The sequence below is a fragment of the Mobula birostris genome, chromosome 21 (assembly GCF_030028105.1).
Source record: "Mobula birostris isolate sMobBir1 chromosome 21, sMobBir1.hap1, whole genome shotgun sequence".
Taxonomy (NCBI): Eukaryota; Metazoa; Chordata; class Chondrichthyes; order Myliobatiformes; family Myliobatidae; genus Mobula; species Mobula birostris.
The window spans coordinates 37,923,790-37,946,216 of record NC_092390.1 but is presented as its reverse complement, the minus strand read 5'-3'; the positions used below and the strand labels follow the sequence as shown (position 1 = coordinate 37,946,216).

Below are 22,427 nucleotides of genomic sequence, written 5' to 3'. Positions count from 1 at the left end.
GGCTCTGGTCTTCTGCTCACTGGAATTCAGAAGAATGAGGGGGTATCTCATTGAAACATATCAAATGTTGAAAGCCCTTGATAGAGTGGATGTGGAGAGGATGTTTCGAATTGTGGGGGAGTCTAGAACTAAAGGACAGACCCTCAGATTAGAAGGATGTCCATTGAGAACAGAGATGAGGAGGAATTTCTTTAGCTAGAGCGTGGTGAATCTGTGGAACTCATTGCCACTGGTGGCTGTGGAGGCAAGGTCATTGGGTACATTTAATGCAGAGGTTGATAGATCCTTGGTTAGTCAGGCATGAAAGGTTACGGTGAGATGACAGGAGCTTGGAGCTGAGAGGGAAGTGGATCAACCACGATGAAATGGTGGAGCAGACACAATGGGCCAACTGGCCTAATTCTGCTCCTATATCTAATTGTCCAATGGTCAAGAATAAATTTCTTGATAACTTTACTCTCTAGTATGTGATCTGAGGTGATATCTATTTTTTCCAATTCATCAAAAAATAGATGCAATCTATTTTTCACCCACTCAATTTCACTCAAGATTGTAATCAATTCTATTAGATCTCTCTTTACCCTTACTTGCCTCAGTGAGCTCTGTTTCTATTTTTTTATTTATAGGCTATAGATACAGCACGGAACACCAAAGGGGATAACTTCACTCAACTTCACTTGCCCTATCACTCTTTATCTCATGTTCTTTCTATTTTTCTATCTTTTTTTTCTTTCTTTTAGTTTGTTGTCTTTTGCACACTGGATGTCTGCCACGTTGGTGCAGTCTTTCATTGATTCTATTATTGGATTTATTGAGTATGCCTGCAAGAAAATGAATCTCAGCATCGTATATGGTGACATATATGTACTTTGATAATAAATTTACTTTGAACTTTCACTTTGAAATCTAAATGCATCAATTTCCATTTTATATTTTATTTTGACAAAACAGATGGAATTTGTCCAAAAACTATTTTAAAGAAAAACTTTGACAATATGCCATTTTTTAAAAATGTTACTGTATTTAAAAATTAACAGTACAACTTTCATTAATTTTAATACAGTACACAAATGAAGATGAATCTCTCTTTAGACTGGTCTCATGTAGCCAAGTTTAAACTAGCCCTTGATGTTCACTCTCAGACTGGTTTCTTGGTGATGAAGTCAAGTCTGGTTGCCCATGATGGTCCCATTGCCTAGGCCAAGGCTGGTCCCCATTGTCTACACCCAGGCTGATCACTAGTACCGAGATCATTGGTGTTTTTCTAGACCCTGTGTCACAAACATGGATTCGGCAGTGCAGCAGATACAGCAATTGAGCTCGTGAATATAGAACATAGAATAGTACAGCACAGTACAGGCCCTTCGGCCCATAATGTTGTGTCGACCCTTAAACGCTGCCTCCCATATAACACCCCCCCGACCTTAAACTCCTCCATATACCTGTCTAGTAGTCTCTTAAATTTCACTAGTGTATCTGCTTCCACCACTGACTCAGGCAGTGCATTCCACGCACCAACCACTCTCTGAGTAAAAAACCTTCCTCTAATATCCCCCTTGAACTTCCCCCTTCTAATATCCCCCTCACCTTAAAGCCATGTCCTCTTGTATTGAGCAGTGGTGCCCTGGGGAAGAGGCGCTGGCTGTCCACTCTATCTATTCCGCTTAATATCTTGTACACCTCTATCATGTCACCTCTCATCCTCCTTCTCTCCAAAGAGTAAAGCTCTAGCTCCCTTAATCTCTGATCATAATCCATACTCTCTAAACAAGGCAGCATCCTGGTAAATCTCCTCTGTACCCTTTTCAATGCTTCCACATCCTTCCTATAGTGAGGCGACCAGAACTCCAAGTGTGGCCTAACCAGAGTTTTATAGAACTGCATCATTACCTCACAACTCTTAAACTCTATCCCTCAACTTATGAAAGCTAACACCCCAAAAGCTTTCTTAACTACCCTATCTACCTGTGAGGCAACTTTCAGGGATCTGTGGACATGTACCCCCAGATCCCTCTGCTCCTCCACACTACCAAGTATCCTGCCATTTACTTTGTACTCTGCCTTGGAGTTTGTCCTTCCAAAGTGTACCACCTCACACTTCTCCGGGTTGAACTCCATCTGCCACTTTTCAGCCCACTTCTGCATCCTATCAATGTCTCTCTGCAATCTTCCACAATCCTCTACACTATCCACAACACCACCAACTTTTGTGTCATCTGCAAACTTGCCAACCCACCCTTCTACCCCTACATCCAGGTCATTAATAAAAATCACAAAAAGTAGAGGTCCCAGATCTGAACCTTGTGGGACACCACTAGTCACAATCCTCCAATCTGAATGTACTCCCTCCACCATGACCCTCTGCTTTCTGCAGGCAAGCTAATTCTGAATCCACCTGGCCAAACTTCCCTGGATCCCATGCCTTCTGACTTTCTGAATAAGCCTACTGTGTGGAACCTTGTCAAATGCCTTACTAAAATCCATGTAGATCACATCCACTGCACTACCCTCATCTATATGACTGGTGACCTCCTCAAAGAACTGTATCAGGCTTGTCAGACACGATCTGCCCTTCACAAAGCCATGCTGCCTGTCCCTGATCAGACCATGGTTCTCTAAATGCCCATAGATCCTATCTTTAAGAACCTTTTCCAACAGCTTTCGCACCACAGACATAAGGCTCACTGGTCTATAATTACCCGGACTATCCCTGTTACCTTTTTTGAACAAGGGGACAACATTCGTCTCCCTCCTATCCTCCAGGACCATTCCCGTGGACAACGAGGACATAAAGATCCTAGCCAGAGGCTCAGCAATCTCTTCCCTCGCCTCGTGGAGCAGCCTGGGGAATATTCCATCAGGTCCCAGGGACTAATCCGTCCTAATGCATTTTAACAACTCCACACCTCCTCTCCTTTAATATCAACATGCTCCAGAACATCAACCTCACTCATATTGTCCTCACTGTCATCGTTCCCTTTCATTGGTGAATACTGAAGAAAAGTATTCACTGAGGACCTTGCTCACTTCCACAGCCTCCAGGCACATCTTCCCACCTTTATCTCTAATCGGTCCTACCTTCACTCCTGTCATCCTTTTGTTCTTCACATAATTGAAGAATACCTTAGGGTTTTCCTTTACCCTGCTCACCAAGGCCTTCTCATGCCCCCTTCTTAAACTTCTTTCTTGCTACTCTATATTCCTCGATAGGCCCATCTGATCCTTGCTGCCTAAATCTCATGAATGCTGCCTTCTTCCACCTGACTAGATTTTCTACCTCACTTGTCACCCATGGTTCCTTCACCCCACCATTCTTTATCTTCCTCACCGGGACAAATTTATCCCTAACATCCTGCAAGAGATCCCTAAACATCGACCACATGTCCATAGTACATTTCCCTGCAAAAACATCATCCCAATTCACACCCGCAAGTTCTAGCCTTATAGTCTCATAATTTGCCCTTCCCCAATTAAAAATTTTCCTGTCCTTTCTGATTCTGTCCTTTTCCATGATAATGCCAAAGGCCAGGGAGCAGTGGTCACTATCCCCCAGATGCTCACCCATTGAGAGATCTGTGACCTGATCCAGTTTGTTACCTAATACTAGATCTAGTATGGCATTCCCCGTAGTCGGCCTGGTTACATACTGTGACAGGAATCCATCCTGGACACACTTAACAAACTCTGCCCCGTCTAAACCATTGGAACTAATCAGGTGACAATCAATATTAGGGAAGTTAAAGTCACCTGGGGAAGTTATGCACACGTCAGCTAATTATTATTTCATGGTATTCTAATGTCAGCTAATTATTATATGATATTTAACTCCATTCTTTTCGCAGTAGCACTTGTCGAGACTTGAGCAAAGCACAGCAATGTTTCGCTGCTTGCTTGCATTTGGCCTTGCCTAAGAAATTGGACTGTCAAGTCAACTGACTCGGAAGTCGAGCAGTATTAATTTTATATCTAGTTATTCCTTTCAGCTGCAGTGTTGGCTTCATCTTCCATTTGAGAGTTTTAGTTAACAGCCATCTTTGGCCTAGAGTTTATTGTTTCCTTTTCCCTCTAATTCTATTTGCATTAAAGTCTGTGAACTATTGACCCGCATCAGTGTCTCTCGCTCCGCACTTGGGCCATATCCGAATGTAGTGATGCTCTGGTGCCCAAGTTTGATCTATTCCCTGGTGCCCTCCCACCAACTGGTTCTTGGTTCTCAAACTCAGGGTGGGGACTGGTGCTTGGAATAAGGTAGGCCCCAGATTTGATACCATATAGGCTTGGGCCTGCCATCATGTGGGATTATTCAATGAGTGGACAGTGGTGGATAGCATTGTTCTTCCAGTCTCCAAGTGGTGCGCACTTCAAACTTAACTGGGTGATGATGTCACAGGTTGATCCTTATAAGGAGTTGTTGCAGTCTGGGTTATTCACAGACTAGGCCCCACTGCCCTTGTCAGTGTTATCCTGGTTCCATTGTAATGCAAGATGAAACTTTCCTTTCAGATATGGGAATTTATATGCAATATCTGACTATTAGTAACTCAGTTTGGGGACAAATTGGTAATCTTAACAATTCCTTTTCAATAATCTCTTCCATGACATTCCAGTCCAGAGACATTCCCTGATAATCCTGATACACAGGCACTCCTGATAAGACCATTCCTTGATACTGATCACTGTTGGTTACGTACTAACAGACTCTGTAAGTAAATATTTATCTCTGCCACTAATTCACAATATAATCACAACAGATGGAGAATTTCAAAGAGTCTTTGTAGATCGACTATCTCAGTCCATGCTAATTTACATGTTTGCTGACTGAAACATTCCTTATTAATATGAATGAATCCTGGCAACTTTTTTCTAGGAAAGTCAAAGCAATTATTGTCAGTTATCCTTAAAAGCACAAAGTCGCTGAAACACAAGCATGAATGAAATCCCAATTCTATTAAAAAGGATCTGGACATTTTTATAATGATTTCATGCCATTTCTCCAGTTGAGACCAACAGCTGATTTTTATTATCAGACATATCTTCACTTCTTACTGCATTTTATTCTTGCACTCTACTCAGAAAAGATACATTGAATTGAATTGAATTGAATTGTCTTTTTTACTTACATCCTTCATATACATAAGGAGTAAAAATCTTTACGTTACATCACTGTCTAAGTGTGCAAGTTATAATAATTTATAATAAATAGTATGTACAACAGGACAGTCAGTACAACATAGAAATAAAGTTGTGTCAGCATGATTTAATCAGTCTGATGGCCTGTGTCCTGGAGCCTGTTGGTCCTGGTTTTTATGCTGTGGTACCCTTTCCTGGATGGTAGCAGCTGGAACAGTTTGTGGTTGGGGTGACTTGGGTCCCCAATAATCCTTCAGGCCCTTTTTACACAGCTGTCTTTGTAAATGTCCTGAATATTGGGAAGTTCACAACTACAGATGCACTGGGCTGTTCGCACCACTCTCTGCAGAGTCCCGCGATTAAGGGAAGCACAGTTCCCATACCAGGCAGTGATGTAGCCAGTCAGGATGCTCTCAGTTGTTCCCCCTGTAGAAAGTTCTTAGGATTTGGGGGCCCATACCAAACTTCTTTGACTGTCTGAAGTGAAAGAGGTGCTGCTGTGCCTTTTTCATCACACAGCCGGTATGTACAGACCACGTGAGCTCCTTGGTGATGGTTATGCCAAGGAATTTATAATCTGCATTATACTGCCGATTATAGGGCCAGCATGTGACTGTAAAATCTTTGGAAATAGGGGATTATATATTTATGATGAAAGATCTCAGCCCAAAACATCAATGGTTTACTCTTTTCCATAGATGTTGCCTGGCCTACTGAGTTCCTCCAGCATTTTGTGTGTGTTGTTTTCTGCAAATTTGCATCTGCAGATTTTCTCATGTTTGTGATATATATATTCATTTCTTTATGGACATACAATCATCTATGTATATAAGTAATCTTATGTATTTGTATTTATTGTGTTCTTTATCTTAATGTGTTTTTTTGGTGCTGCATTGGATCCAAAGTAACAATTATTTCATTCTCCCATACGCTTGTGTACTGCAAATGACATTAAACAATGTTGAATCTTGAAATGAGGAGAAAACTAGGGATTTATAAAAGCAATGCAACAGACATAAACAGTGAACAAGGTCTGTTAAGGGAGAAAGGAAGTGATTAACTCCATCCTATGTTTGAACTTTCAGATTTCCTACAAGGATGAGCAGTTACTAGCAGAACTAGAGTTTGTAATATAATTATTTTAAATAAAATAATCCAATATTTATAAGTTTACCAATGCAATTTCTGCATTTTCAATCACCTCCGTAGAGCTGCCCGCTTTGTGACTAGGGAAAAGATCACAAGACCATAAGACAGAGGAGCAAAATTAGGCCATTCAGCCCATTAAATGTGCCCTGTCATCCATCTTGGCTGATTTATTATCCCTTTCAACCCCGTTCTCCTGCCTTCTCACTGTAACCTTTGATGTTCTGATTAACTAGGAGCCTATCAACCTCTGCTTTAATTATACTCAAGCTAAAATCTTATGCAGCTTCAATGAGCAATCACAAGTTCAGTATACAGATCAGCATTGATCTCGAGTTTTGCCAATAGCAAGAGACTCATTATCACCAGTAGACTGAGCATTCTTACAACAAATTCACAGCAACTGGACTTTGCATGTTCTTCCTCCTCAGGTGCAAGATTAATATAGTTTCTGGTCATATCAAAGTATTCTACAGTTCGAGATGTACTACTGAATTATGGTTAGTTTTAATGCTTGTTGGTTAATGCCCTGGAGTATTATGAACTACCGTTTTGAAATATGTATTCTGATTATTAGTATAACGAAATTCTGTAGAGTTTATATGATTACTTAAGTTTGATTGAAGGCTGTAATTAGACAGAAAAACCCAGGGAAATGCTAATATCATTTGGTGATAGGAATCTTTAATATGTTTAAAGGATTATCCACTGATTAACAGGTTAATTTATAATAGTTTCAGATCTTACTTCCTCATAAGGCAGTGATATGAAATCAGTAATCCGAGGGCAGAGATATACAATGTTATGTATTAAAAAAAATTGAGAGATTATGATCATATTATTTTATGATCAGTAGCCTTTGGTAAACATATAAATGCTGGAAGATGCCAGCTGAAAACATTCACATTCTGTAGTAGGCTAACAAAGTAGCAGTTCTCCTGAACAAGTATGGACTAAATCTGAAGAACTTTGAAACAACATATACTGATTTTGCTCCTGCAGCTCTTTCCAGGTACAGCTTCGTATTGTGCTCAATAGCATCCTGAAGATGGAGCTTAATTCATTTAACGTACAGAAGCACCACAAGGTGAACAGATCATTTTTCCCATTTTTTTCTGAATTCAGGTCTTCTGACCAAATCCTCACCGTCGCTATTGAGACAGTTTTACTTGGGATGGTTTTACTGATCTCCTTGTTGGCTAATGTTTGCATGATTGTGCTGATCATAAAGGGCAAGAGGCTCGCGAATTTTCAGTGCCTTGTACTGAACCTTTTCTTGGCAGACATTGTGTTTGTAGGGGTCATTCCATTCATCATCATTGTTCGTTGGACTGGATCCTGGACCCTTGGACCATACGTGTGTCATTTTCTGTTCTATGCCTTGGCCACAAGTGGTGGTGTGACCATTATTACCTTAGCTGCCATTAGTGTTGAAAGATCCATTGCCATTCTGAACCTGCGCCTAAAATCTGCTCTTCGTTTCAAGTCGATGACTGCAGTCGTGTTGACCATTTGGTTCTTTTCGGCCTTTATGTCCCTGCCACTATGTAAACATTTTCAGATGATGAGCATTCAGTTTAATGACCAGGTAAGATTGATCTAAAACATCTAATTCTTGTTCAACTCAAGGCAATCTTGAAACTTATATAAAAGTTTGATGAGTTTGATGAGTCTAGGGGTATCACAGATGTTTTCTTCTTGGTTTCAGCTTATTTTCCTATTGGACGGTTCACATTTTGATTAGGTCTCTATAAAATGCTTCAGGAACAACGGTGTAATGGTGGGAAATGTGGAATTTTCTGCTTTAATAGTACTACATAAGTTTTTGAATTCCCAAATCCTAGTCAACTGGTGATGCAAGAACAGATGTGATTTAGATCAGAATTATTTCCTTAACTTTGTGTTTACATATGTTTGTGGTTTGAGGTGATTAGCTATGCCAGAATCAAACGCTGAATTTCATATTATTTACTGGTGTTTTGAAGATCATATTCTAAGATGAGAATTGGATACCATCTGTGGTCCCCTCTCATGTCAGCTGTTCTAATATGCTAGAGTTCATGAAAAATCCCCCAAAAGTGGAAATCTGGAGCGAATATAGAACAGTTATGAGAAATGCACTGAGACCTCTCCTCCATCTAAAAGTGGAACAGTCAAATCAACGTAAGACATTAATTCAAAATAATAGCCTGTTTTCTTGGCAAAGAAGTGTACATTTCTGGTATTTGTTTTTATTCAAAGGCACTAATTTTTAAAAGGGTACAAGGATCCTGGTTAACGCAACTTTCATGCATTTTGTCACATGCCCCATTTGTAAAACCAGCCATTGCATCCATTTAGAGTAGATAGGAGGAAAAGATATGAAAAGCCCATTGCTTTGCAGTCATCTCCATTAATCTGTAACTACTCAGCTCAAGAATTGTTTAGTAAAATTAAATAACTTATTAATTCAAAAGGATGCAAGTATTTTTAATAGTCATAGTCATAGTCATACTTTATTGATCCTGGGGGAAATTTTCAAATCATTCAAATTTTATTATATTGATCAAACATATTAGTATTCCTACTAAAATATTCAGAAATTCCTGCACTTTATTATGCAATAAATGATGTAAAATAAACCAAAATGTTATTTTGAAAACTTTTCCTCTTTTAAAAGTGCTTCAAGAATATATAAATAAGAAAGTAAAACCTAATCACATAAAGCATGTCGACAGCTGAATAATAGGAAAATGTGCAGTTTTCTTTCTTGTCCGTACTTGCTAATTGTAGCTACAATAAAATAAAATGTATCTGGGAATATGCCTAAAATGCACCACCTATATATATTGCATTATCCCCAAGGAAATAGCTTTAAAACAAGATTGAATTAAGTACAGGTCTTCGACACCCAAGCTGTCTCACTTAGTGCGCAACAGGACTGTCATTTTATGACAACACATTTGCTCTGTATGATATATTCTTTTTATGAGTTAATCACAACATCCAGCATAGTGTGGCCCTTTATGCTTTCATTATACCACAAGGTCCTTCACAGAAATAGGTGGAAAAACTAACAGTTTCCACATTGATGAGAGATAACATTAAAATTGCATTCATTTGGAAATGGTAGTATGATTTCTTTTCTCAAGGGACTGATCTGAGGTTGCTTTGGTAGTGTAATTGCAATTATATTCAATATTTTTAAATTAATGTTTAAGATGCCAGGTGACTAGCTTGACTTTCTTTAAATGTTTGTGTTGGCCATGATTCAAAGGGGCTTCCATCCTGGGGCCCATAGTCCACTGAGCCATGCAGTGGTATTCCCCAGGAATCAGTACAGGTCCTCCCATGCTGTAGATGGTTGGCAGAATTGTTGGGAACACTTGGCTACATGAAACCAAGTGAAACTTGGCTGAAGTTCTACACAAGTACATTATGCCAACCATTACCATGGAAGAAAATGCTGATGGAGTCTTAGCAAAAGAAAATGTAATTAAGGTTATAGATAGGCTAAAAATTGATAACGAGGAGATCACAGAAAGGTTATTTACATTTAGTGTGGATAAATCACCATTTCTGATAGCTGCATTCCAGGTTGCTGAGGAAAGTAAGGAAGGATATTATAGGTTTCGTAGCTATATTCTACCAAAAATCCATAGATTCAGGGCTAGCTAGAGGCAGAGAACTGAAAATTCACAAATAATGTTGTAAAAAGGATACAGGGATGAATTCTGTTTCTGCGGGCCTGTAGGTTTAGCCTTGGCAATGGGAAAAATTCTGGAAACAATCATCAGGGACACGGACAGAAAACCAGAATCACCTCACCTCTTTTGTGCATGCTTGTTCTATGATCTGCTGGCCAGTGGTGTAGTGGCACCCACACTGGAAATCGAGGTGAGTGGTTCCGGGTTCGAATATGGCCAACTCCTTGCATGCTCTCCATCTGTGCTGGGTTGAGCATTGAGTTGTCAAATTGTCCTCATAAAAAAAGCCAAATGCTAAAGAAACAGCAAGGTTGCTACCCCATGCGCTACAAGACACGGAGAGGAATATCATAATATGATCTAGAAATAAGTGGTCCTGAAGTATGAGGGGTGATTGATAAGTTTGTGACCTATGGTAGATGAAGGTGAGTAATACAGCTGTCGTTGCATGCACGTGCAGTTCAACCCATTGATTGATTATGCAGAAAGTTTGAAGTTAATAACTCATCTCCTTCTACCTTAGGCCACAAACTTATCAATCACTCCTGCTGTGGACCACTTTCTGGAGGTCCAAGATGCCGACCTCTACAAAGAAGGGATCCTATGCTCCACGACTGCTGGACTAAGTGTGTAAATGTAGGAGGGGACTATGTTGAAAAATAAATGTGCTAGGCTTTCTAAAATTGACTCCTTCTACCTTAGGCCACAAACTTATGAATCACCCCTCGTAGTATAAATATTGATCACTTTATTTACTTTGCTAATGACTGACAACAATTTTCTAGATCGTTAATCAGCTGGCTTGGATCTACCCTGCTTCTTTGTGGGTAGGACAATAAGCCAGTGCTGGAGCGATAACAATGCAGAACCATACACAAACCTCCTGGCAAAGGTTGTCTGACAATCTGATTAATTTTTTTCAACAGGTATCCAAAATAATGGGAACAGAACGTACCTGAATGCTTATAGGACTCCTGCAATTCTATCACCCACCTATAGTATTTCATCAAATCCTTCATAAAACACTGATAGAAGCTTAAATGCATAGAGTTCAAGATATATTACTGATCTGGTTCCCAAACCTGTGGCACAGAGAGTACAGATATTGGACAGGTGATCACATCAGGAAGATCCATGTTGGGATAAGAACCCGTTACCAAATTTTTAGTGACATTGTAAACAACATCTAGAGATGCAATAAACTACTACGAGACACTAACAGATTAACAAAAATGTGGTGAGTGGATTTCAATGTAAAGCATTGCGAGATCAGCTGCTTTAAGACAGAACAGTGTACTTACTAAATGGTGAAAAGTAGGAATTAAAGAGATTTATTTAAAAAGAGACGTTGATTTCTCTAACATCCAGTAATTTCTCTCCCTCCCCCTTCTCTCTTTTTCCATTCCCTGTTCTGGTTCCCCTCTCATCCCTTCTCTCCTCACCTGCCCACCGCCTCCCTGTGGTGCTGTCCTCCTCCCCTTTCCTTCATGGTCACCTGTCCACTCCTCCTCCAGCCCTTCATCTCTCCCCCTTATCATCTTCTAGCTTCTTGCCTCATCCACTCTGTATCTTCCCTCTCACCTGGTCTCACCTATCACATCCAGCTGGTACCCTTTCCCCTCCATCACCTTCTTATCCTGGCTTCTGCCCCCTTCCTGTCCAGTCTGGATGAAGTGCTTCTTCCCAAAATGTCGACTGTTGATTCCCCTCCAGAGATGCTCCCTGAATTGCTGAGTTCCTCCAGGACTTTATTTGCTTTGCTAATAGAGAGTTAGTGGGTCTCTGCACACAAATCACCATTAAAATATTGTGAACTTGTGCAGAAGAAGAGGAAAAGTGGGCACGAATGTGGTTTTGGATCGAGGACTTGCTACACGGGAGTTAAAGTTATGCTGCTACCATATGATGACCGAGCTATGCCATACCTGGATTATTAAGCAGTTTGGAGCACTGTCAGGAAAGAAAAACATTCGCATTACAGTGAGACTAATATAGATTCAGAGGGATGATAACTGGACTGCAAAAACAAAATACTGCGGATGCTGCAAATCTGAAATAAACAGAAAATGCTGGAAATACTTTTAGATCTGACTTGTGAACTATGCTTGGCTCTCTAGACACTGCCTGAACTACTAGGTACTTTGAAATATTTTGCTCTAATTGGACTCCACATATTGAATTCTAAAGAGCAATGGTGACAAACAGGATCATTTCCCTTGGAATTCAGCAGTAAAATAATGATTTGACTGAAGTATCCAAATCACAAAGGGGGTCTGAAAGAGTTGGCAGAGTTGGTGACTTCATGACTAATGGGATATTGTCTAAAATTTAGAGCCAGGTTCTTCAGGTTCTGGCAATTAGGAACAAAAGACAATACATACTTAGCAGTTACATTTAAACCAGAGGTTGATCACCTTTTGTTACTAAAAACATTAAGGGAAATGGAAAAACGGTAGGTACACTGATTTATTGCAGATCAGCCAGGATCTAACTGAATAGCAGCAAAGGTTTGAGAACCCGAATACCCTTGTTCTTGTCATTTTATCTGAGAAATATCATCACCCTGAATAAGTCATGCGAACTTTTTGTTACATACAGTGGCAATACAGTGGTGATTCCCTTCCCCGCCCCCCGGAAGTTCTCAGGTTTTATTGTTTAACGACATTGAATCACAATGAATTTGACTTGGCTTTTTGCCACTAATCAACAGAAAGGGCCTTTCGTGTCAAAGTGAAAACAAATTTCCACAGATTAGTCCAAATTTATTACAATTATAAAACACAACATCATTAATTGCATAATGGGGATTGTGAGTGAACAGCCACAAATTCTCAGTTGGACTGAGGTCTGGACTCCCACTCCAGGACATTAACTTTGTTGTTCTTAAGCTATTCCTGTGCAGCTTTGGCTTTATGCTTGGGGTCATTGTCTTCCTGAGAAACAAATCTTCTGTCAAGTCACAGTTCTCTTGTAGGCTGCATTAGGTTTTCCTCCAGGATTTCCCTGGGTTTTGCTGCATTCATTTTACAATCTTAACTTCACAAGCCTTCCAGGGTCTGCTGCAGGTATCTCCACAGTATGATGCAGTCACCACAATACTTCACAGTAGACATGGTGTGTTTTTGATGATGTGTGGTGCTTGGCGTACTCCAAACATAGCATTTAGTCTGATGGCCAAAAAGCTTAATTTTGGTTTCATCAGACTATAGAACCATCTTCCAGCTGACCTCAGAGTCTTCCACCTGCCTTCTGGCAAACCCTAGCGAAGATTTCATGTGAGTTTTTTTCAACAGTGCCTTTCTGTTTGCCACTGTCCTATAAAGCTGCGACTGGTGAAGCACCCGGGCAACAGTTATTGTATGTGTGGTCTCACCCATGTCAGCCACCGAACCTTGTAATTCCTCCAGAGTTGTCATAGGTCTCTTGGTGGCCTCCCTCACTAATCCCCTTCTTGCACGGTCACTCTGTTTTTGAGTTCTAGGCAGATTTACAGCTGTGCCATATTCTTTCCATTTCTTGATGATTGACTTAGCTGTAGTCCAAGGGATAGTCAGTGACTTGGAAATTTTATTGTATCCATCTCCTGACTTGTGCTTTTCAATAACCTTTTTGTGGAGGTGCTTGGAGCATTTTTGTGTCTTCATGGTGTAGTTTTTGCCAGGATATTGACTCACCAGCAGTTGGACCTTCCAGATACAGGTATATTTTTACTACAATCATCTGAAACACCTTGACTGCACACAGTGATCTCCATTTAGCTAATTATGTGAGTTCTAAAACCAATTGGCTGTACCAGTGATGATTTGTCATGTCATTTTAAAGGGGGTGAACACATGCAATCAAGTATTTTGTGATTTATATTTGTAATTAATTTAGATCACTTTGTAAAGATCTGTTTTCACTTTGACATGAAAGAGCCTTCTTCTGTTGATCAGTGTCAAAAAAAGCCAAATTAAATCCACTGTGATTCAATGTTGTAAAACAAAGATTACAATGAAAATTTACAGGGAGGGTGAATACTTTTTATTGGCACTGTATTCCCTAGAGAAACTTATTTCCTCTTTTCAGTAAGGATAGCAACAGCGTACACAGTAAGTCCAGGTCTGGTCTCAACAAAGTCTTTTGGAATTCATCAAGACTTTCTTAGTCAATGTTATGTACCCCATAACTGGGTTGCCAAACCCAGAAATGGATCACTCAGTTGGAGTCTGGATTACTAGAACTAAGAAAGTTTTATTAAAGAAACAAGCAACACTGTACCCTAATCAAACGGATAATAAATGCAACAGTTCAGCAATGATAAACACACATGTACACAGAATTAGGATAACAGGATCAATCAAGCTCTATCGTCGTCCATGACCAGTTTCAAAGTGACGCAAAGTTCAGTTCAATTGAATTCAGTTCAGTTCGCAGTAATCACTGCCATGGGAGATGGACGGTGGGGAGAGGAGAGAGAGAGCAAAACGAATGAATATTCAAACGGCTTCCACACAGACCTTCGATATTCTTCGCAGTCAGCTTTCGGGCGAGCCCTTTGTGATGTCTTCTGAGGTCACCGACCGTGACCCCTCCGTTTCCAGATACGATTGTTTCTCTGCAGTGAACCTGGCACCCAGGCAAGGGCGGACACACACCAGGATCCCGCTGATCGTGCCTTTCCACCCTGTGCGTCTATGGCTTGGTCCCGCGACCAGCCTTCCAAAACTTCCCACCGACTTATGGGAGGCGCACCGCTTCCAGGGTCTCGTTACCTCGTGGTGTCGTGTGTGTCTTGCCTTAGCGAACCTGTCCCTTTTTATCCCCCTGCTGGGGTATCGCCTGTCCATCACTTCAAACAGTTCAGGGTTCAAAGGGGGAGCCGATCTTGACAGCTCTCCTTCTGTTAAACTCTCCCGTCCCTTCATTAACATCTCCAAATGCTGCTTCATTGTTTTCCTTATCTCTTTTTCTCCTGAAGACAGGTGGCAGACCAACTGCTGATCTCACTGGTGCCAGCACAGGCCAGCTAACATCTTAATCTATGTGTATTCTCGTCACATCAAATATTCCAACCACTTTACACAGAAGACAAATATCCTATTTGCTACCCTGTTTGCTCACTGTATCTGTGTGATAACATCCAAGTTCCTCTAGACATGAATACATTTTAGTTTTTCACCACTTAACAGATATTCATATTTTCTATTCCTACTATCAAAGTGAAACATCTAGTATTTCTCTGTATTATACTCAATTGTTACCTTTGTGCCCATTCACCTAATCTATCTAAAAACAAAATACCTTGGCTGCTGGAAAGCAGAAGAATTTAGATTAGGATTTTTTTAACTGAAAATCTGCAAGTAATCTGCAAATGTGACCTTAAGCTTCCACTTTATTTGTTCATCTGTCTTTTGCCTCCTAAACAGTCTCTGAGCACAGTACCCGATCTTTCAACTGGACATATTACAGACACAAAATAAGATTCGACAATTTCAGAGACACAAGAGACTACAGGTGCAGAAGGATTCAGCAGGTCAGGCAGTATCGAAGAGCAGAGACAGGCAGTTGATGCTTCGGGTCAAAATCCTTCCTTTGGTCTAGAAAGAAAGGAAAATATATCTACTGTTAAAAGGAGGAGGGAAGGGGTGGGAGCAGGAGCTGGCAAATGATAGAATGATCCAGGTTAAGTGGGGGGGGGGGATGATAGGCAGATGAGGGCTGGAATAATGTCAAAAGCTGGTTGGTAATAGATAGAAGTGACAAAAGGCTGGGGATGATGGGATGTCATAGCTGAGGGCAGTGGAGTATGGAATGAAAGGAGGGAGGTGGGAGGAGGTATGTGAGGGTGATGGTCAGATAGAGAAAGGGTAGGGAGGGGGTAAAGCAGGGTGATGGGAACCAGTTAGGTTAAGAGGAGAAAGAGAGAAAAAAAGCAAAAGTGAGAGAAAAGATATGGGGAGAGTGGAAGTTTTAAATTTTGACCTTCTTGCTGCAGGTTGGAGATTGCCCAGGCAGAATATGAGGTGTTGTTCTCCGAATATTCATTTGCCTGTGACCTGGCAGGGAAGAGGTTGTGGACAGACATGTTGATGTTGGAATGTGAAGTGAAACTGAATTGGCTCACCCTGGCTAACATAGTGGATGGAGGTACTTGACGAAGTGTTTTCCCCAATCTGTGTCTGGCCTCACCGACACAGGGAGGCCGCACCAGGATTGCCGGATGAAATAAATGACACCAATGGATTCAAGTGTGAAGTACTAACTCACTAGTAAGGACTATTTAGGGCCTGAGATGGGTTGAGGGCAGAATGGCAGGAAATGGAGGAGGTATGGGAGAGGACTCCGTCAATAGCATCCTTCAATTAACTCTCATTCTTCAGACCTTTTTTCAGTTCATTATTTTTTGCCACATCTGATCCACACTAGTGCATCTGAGATATACACCTTCCTCAGAAAATGGATTCCCCCCACTGCAATTGATGTCACTCTCACCCACATCTCCCCTACTTCCCACATCTCTGCTCGCTTCCTATTCCCTTTTCTCCTCCCCCCAAGCAGGAAGAACAGGGATAGAGTTTCCCTAGTCCCCACCTTTCATCTCACCAGCCTATACATCCAACATATCAAAGGTCAAAGTAAGTTTAATATTAAAATACATATATGGCACCATATACAGTATACAGTGAGATTCATTTTGTTGCAAGCATTCACAGTAGAAACAAAGAAATACAATAGAATCAATGGAAAAACTACACACAAAGATAAGCAACCAATATACAAAAGATGGCAAACTATGTAAATAGAAAAAAGAAAAAACAACTAATAATAATAATAAATAAGTTGTAAATAATATTGCGAACATGAGTTGTATAGTCCCTGAAAGCTGAGTCTATAGGTTGTAGAATCAGTTCAGTTCTTCATCATCATTCTTCACAACTTCTGTCACTTACAATGAGGCTGATCGCCAGGCACATATTCATTCTCTTCAGTGATTATTTTCTCCATAACTCCCTCGTCCATTCCCCACCAAACCACCTCCCTCCTCACAACGTGCTACACCTGACTTTACACCCCCACCCTCACCATCATCCAGCGCCCAAAACCGTCCTTCCAGGTGAGTCTGTTTGTCTTTCACATGTGAATCCATTGATGTTATCTATTGCATATGGTGATCCCGGTGCGGTCTCTGGGAGATTGGACGCATATTGGGGAACCGCTTCATCGAGCACCTCCAGCCCATAGTCAGCTAATTCAATTCCACTTCATGTTCCCACACCGACATGTCTGTCCACAGCTCAATGCCTGCCAAGTCACAGCCAAATAAATATTAGAGTAATTTCTCATATTTCACCTGGGTAGTCTTGAACTTGGTAGCATGAGCATCGAATTCTCAAACTTCCAGTAACCACTCTGTCCCTTTCCCCGCCTTTTTCCATTTTCTCTCTCCTCCTGATCCAACTGGTCTCCATCACCCCATATTCTTCCCTTCCCCTACTTTCTCCATCTCCATCTACCCATTGCCAACACTTCTCCTACTGGTTCCCTTCCCCATCTCTTTCTCTCTGTTCCGAGTTCCAACAACCTCTGCTATGACATTCCATCATCTCCACTCCTTCATCTTTTCCACCTATCACTGCTCAGCTGATTCCAGCCCTCGCTTGCCTATCACCCTCTCATCTCAATATACCAACACTTGCCAGATCTTGTTCAACCCTTCTGTCACATTTCCATACTAGCTATCATACCTCCACATTCCTTTTCAGAGCAAATTGCGGATCTCAATCCTAAGTGTCAACTTGCCATTGATTGTGCCTGACCCACCAAATTCTGCAATCACCCTTAGTGATGTCTGACAATTTCAGAGAATGAAGATTTCCAGCACTTGTATTCTAGACCTACAGCAATGTTTTGGCATTTTCTGCATTTTCACCTTCTGCACTTTTTTATTCATGGTATCACTTTTGTTATTGGCTCTCTTCTATCTTCTACTGCCTGGCAGGACCATTCTTTTAAACCATACGACCATAAGACATAGGAGCAGAATTAGGCTATTCAGCCCATTGAGGCTGCTTAGCCATTTCATCATGGCTGATTCATTTCCCTCTAACCCCATTCTCCTGCTTTCTTCCCATAACCTTTCTATCCCTGACTAATTAAGAACCTATCAACCTCCGCCTGAAATACACCCAATGACCAGGCCTCCACAGCCGCCTCTGACAACAAATTCCACAGATTCGCCATTCTCTGGCTAAGGAAATTCCTCCTCATCTCATTCTAAATAGACATCCCTCTATTCTGCGGCTATGCCCTCTGGTCCTAGGCTCCCCCAAAATAGGAAACACCCTCTCCAAATCCACTCTATCTAGGTTTTTTAATGCTCAATAGGTTTCAGTGAGATGACCCCTCATTTTTCTAAACTCCAGCAGGTAAAGGCCCAGAGCCATCAATTGCTCCTCATGTGATAGGCTTTTCACTTCTGGGATCATTCTCCTGAATCTCCTCTGAACACATTCCCATGTCAGCGGATGAACCTTCTTTGAATCCTGTCCAATGTCAGCACATCCTTCCTTAAAAAAAGGGCCCAAAACTGCTCATAATACTCCAAGTGAGGCTTCACCAGTGCATTCTAAAGCCTCAGCATTATATTCTTGCTTTTATTTTCTAGTTCTCTTGAAATGAATGCTAAAATTTCACTTACCTTTCTAACCACCAACTCAACCTGCAAGCTAACCTTTAGGGAATCCTCCATGAGGATTTTTAAATTTTCTATTAATTTACACATAGTCTATGCATTTATTTCTTCTACTAAACTGCATGACCATATATTTCCTGACATTGTATCCCATTTGCCTAATTGTCGAAGTCCTTCGGCAGTCTCCCTGCTTCCTCAAAGGAGGGGGGAGGGGAGGGGAGAGAACATCAACTCAGAACATGAGAGACCTGTGTCGGGCATTTTCATGCCTTACAAGGCACAGGTTGGAAGTCTGTGTGGGTGCCACTCCTCGCACAGACACTAGAGCGATGTGTGATTAAGTGCCTTGCTCAAGGACACAAACACGCTGCCACAGCTGAGGCTCGAACTAGTGACCTTCAGATCACTGGACGAACGCCTTAACTATTTGGCCCACGTTCCTCAAAACTACCTGCTCTTCCACCCATCTTTGTATCATCTGCAAAATTGGCCACAAATCCATCAATTCTGTCATTCAAATTATTGACATACAACATAAAGAGAAGCAGTCCATACATCAATCCCTGCAGAAACCACTAGTCATTAACAGCCATTCAGGAAAGTCTCCCTTTATTCCCACTCTTTGCCTCCTGCCAATCAGCCAATGCTCTATTCATGCTAGTGTCTTTCCTGTAATACAATGAGCTCTTATCTCATTAAGCAGCCTCATGTGTGGCACCTTGTCAGAGGCCTTATGAAAATCCAACAATATTGACCAGTTCTCCTTTGTCTGTCCTACTTGATATTTCTTCAAAGAATTCCAACAGATTTTTCAGGCAAGATTTTCTCTTAAGAAAGCTATGATGACCTTGGCCAACTTTATCATGTGCCCCCAAATACTCCAAATCCACATCCTTAACAATCGATTCCAACATCTTCCCAACCACTGAGGTCAGATTTACTAGCCTATAATTTTGTTTCTTCTTCTCTCCCTTCCTGAAATGTGGAGTGACTTTGTAATTTCCTAGTCCTTCAGAAACATGCCAGAATCTGTTGATTCTTGAAAGATCCACAATCGCTTTCAGCTACTTCTTTCAGAATCCTGGGGTGTAGTTCATCTTGTCCAGATGACTTACCTACATTCAGATCTTTCAGCTTTCCAAGCTCCTTCTTCCAAGTAATTGCACTCACTTCTGCCAGCTGACACTCAAGCTTCCAGCACACTGCTAGTGCCTTTCACAGTGAAGACTGACAAAAAATACTTATTCAATTCATATGCCATTTCCTTGTCCCTGTTACTAGCTCTCCAGTGTCATTTTCCAGCAGTCCAATACATTCTTTCCCTTCTCTTTTACTTTTTATATATCTGAAAAACGTTTGGTATCCTCTTTGATATTGTTGGCTAGCTTAACTTCATATTTCATCTTCTTATGTTCTTTTTAGTTGCCTTCTGTTGATTTTTAAAAGTTTCCCAATTCCTTAACTTCCCGCTAATTTTTGCTCTGTTGTATGCCCTCGCTTTTGTTTTTATGTTGCCTTTGACTTCCTTTGTCAGCCACGGTTGTGCCATCCTGCCTTTAGAATACTTCTTCTCTTTGGAAATGTGTCTATCCTATGCCTTTGGAATTGTTCCCAGAAACTCCAGCCATTGCTGCTCTGCCATCACCCCTGCTAGTGTCCCCTTTCATTCAATTGTGGCCAGCTCCTCTGTCATGCCACTGTGTATCCTTTTTGTTCTCTCTTGATTCCCCAACTTTTTCTGCATCTTAAATTAATTCACTGAATTTGTCCTCCAGACTACGTCCAGGTTGATGTGTCTGGTCTAGATGAAGATTAAACTGTACCACAATCATTGTGGCACATATAAGTTTCTCCTATTTCTTAGTTCATACTTTTGATTAGATTCATCATAGTGTATCCAGAGGTATTCAGTTGGTAGAATAAATCTACTTCACAAGTAATGCAATGCTTTTTATATTTAAACAGGTGTATCAGATTTGCACACTGGTCTGGCCAAATATGATGCAAGAGATCATGTGGGATGTATTCTACAGCCTGGTTGAATTTGCTATTCCAGGATTAATTATTGTCATCAGTTACACAAAAATGTTAAAGGTATCTGCTTTTTATTAACTGTTGTACACTAAAACACTTAATGCTGGAAATACCCAGCAGGTCAGGCAGCATTAATGGAGAAAGAGATACGTACATTTCAAGAATAAGACCTTTTCATTAAAACCTGCTGTAGTTAAATAAACAAAACTTTTGTTGAATACCAATGATCCATGAGTAAATAAGTCCAACAACGCAGATGTCTCAAGATTTACAATTCAATTTAGTACAAGCTCTGGTACTTTTCAAACTTGGTGAGCCAGATTGTGCCAGACGTAACAGGCTGCTCAAAGGTGCTGCGTAATGTCTTGCACAACACATGGTACAGGGCTGTGCACTTTCTCACATTGATCAGCACCTGCAGACACTCACTATACTATATGGACCGTCTTCTGTAGTCTCCCGCTGTCCCTCTGGGCCCCTGCTCTGACTCATTCACTGTCAGGTGTGGACCTCCATCTGATTTCACCTCCAGTTCCACACAGTCCCCTGCTTGGATTTACTCTCTGTTGCACATTGTCCACAGCCCAGAGTCACACACTACACTACACAGTCCTCTGCCCAGAGCCATTCATTATCCCATGTGGTCAACTGCCCAGACTCACACGCTGTCCCTCTCAGTCCAGTACCCAGTTACCCACAGTCCCCTTGCACAGAGTCACCCACCGTTCCACACAGCCCTCTGCCCAGTCTCTCATATCATCCACTGACCCACATGGTCTCTATTAACTATGTTTGTGATGATACCACTTGCTTAAGAAATCTGTCACACATTGAATGCAAGGTTGGACAATGATCTTTCACCGTGGAATGATGTAACTTTTATGCAGATTATCAAGGCTGCCAAGAGAAGGCTGCAAGCCAACAGGCCGTGCTCAGCTTACCAACAGCAGATTCCAGTTTCCAGACAGGATTACCAGCTTTTCCGCACTCTTCTGGTACTCATGATCTCCTTCTTTATCATGTGGACTCCAATTTTTCTCATTATCTTTTTGATTCTCGCACAGAACTTTAAGAGTGACTTGTTACTCTCGTCCACGTGGTTTTTCTGGATTTGTGCATTTACACTTGCCAACTCAGCCGTGAACCCTATTTTGTATGGTTCCACTCAGGTCAAGACCAAATGGCAACATGTGCTTCATTTCATCCATTTATCCCATTTTAAAAATCGTAGAAACTTGGCCAAAGAACACACACTAAAGAAAGCCAGAAGTCAAGATCAGCAGACACCACCTTCTATTATTTGTAACTAAACTGTCAAGTAGGAGAATTGATCTTCACGGAGTTAACTACATTATTGAAATTTGACCAAGTCCAGTTGGGTATCCTCGGGTGTGAGAACTACTTCCAAATCAGAATCAGAATCAGGTTTATTATCACAAACATATGTTGTTAAATTTGTTGTTTTCAGCAGCAGTACAGTGGCAGACTGCCTAGGAGAAGGAAACTCTGACTTTAAACCTCCACAGCCTTGTGGCCATACCCACCCATGGGAAAGGCTTTGTGAGTAAACCCGAGGAAGAAATCTGGAGCCAGGCTCCCTAAGGCAGTTTGATGTTGTTTACAACTTCACTCTGGCAACCTCTGCAACAACACTGGTGCCAAGCTGTATTGGCGCTTGCCCTTCCCTTGGACTACGTCAGTGACGTGGAGAGGGGGAACCCACTGCATGGGCAACAGCTGGTTCTTCAAATCTTCCC

At 41.2% G+C, this 22,427-nt stretch overlaps 1 protein-coding gene across 1 annotated transcript; it reads left to right on the top strand.

Moving 5' to 3' along the window:
- Window positions 1-7,324: 7,324 nt before the first annotated feature.
- LOC140185860 (free fatty acid receptor 4-like) lies at window positions 7,325-21,980 on the top strand. The gene is made up of 3 exons (XM_072239657.1): window positions 7,325-7,864; window positions 20,602-20,730; window positions 21,558-21,980. The coding sequence occupies exons 1-3, from the start codon at window positions 7,325-7,327 to the stop codon at window positions 21,978-21,980; spliced, it is 1,092 nt and encodes a 363-aa protein (XP_072095758.1).
- Window positions 21,981-22,427: the final 447 nt, after the last annotated feature.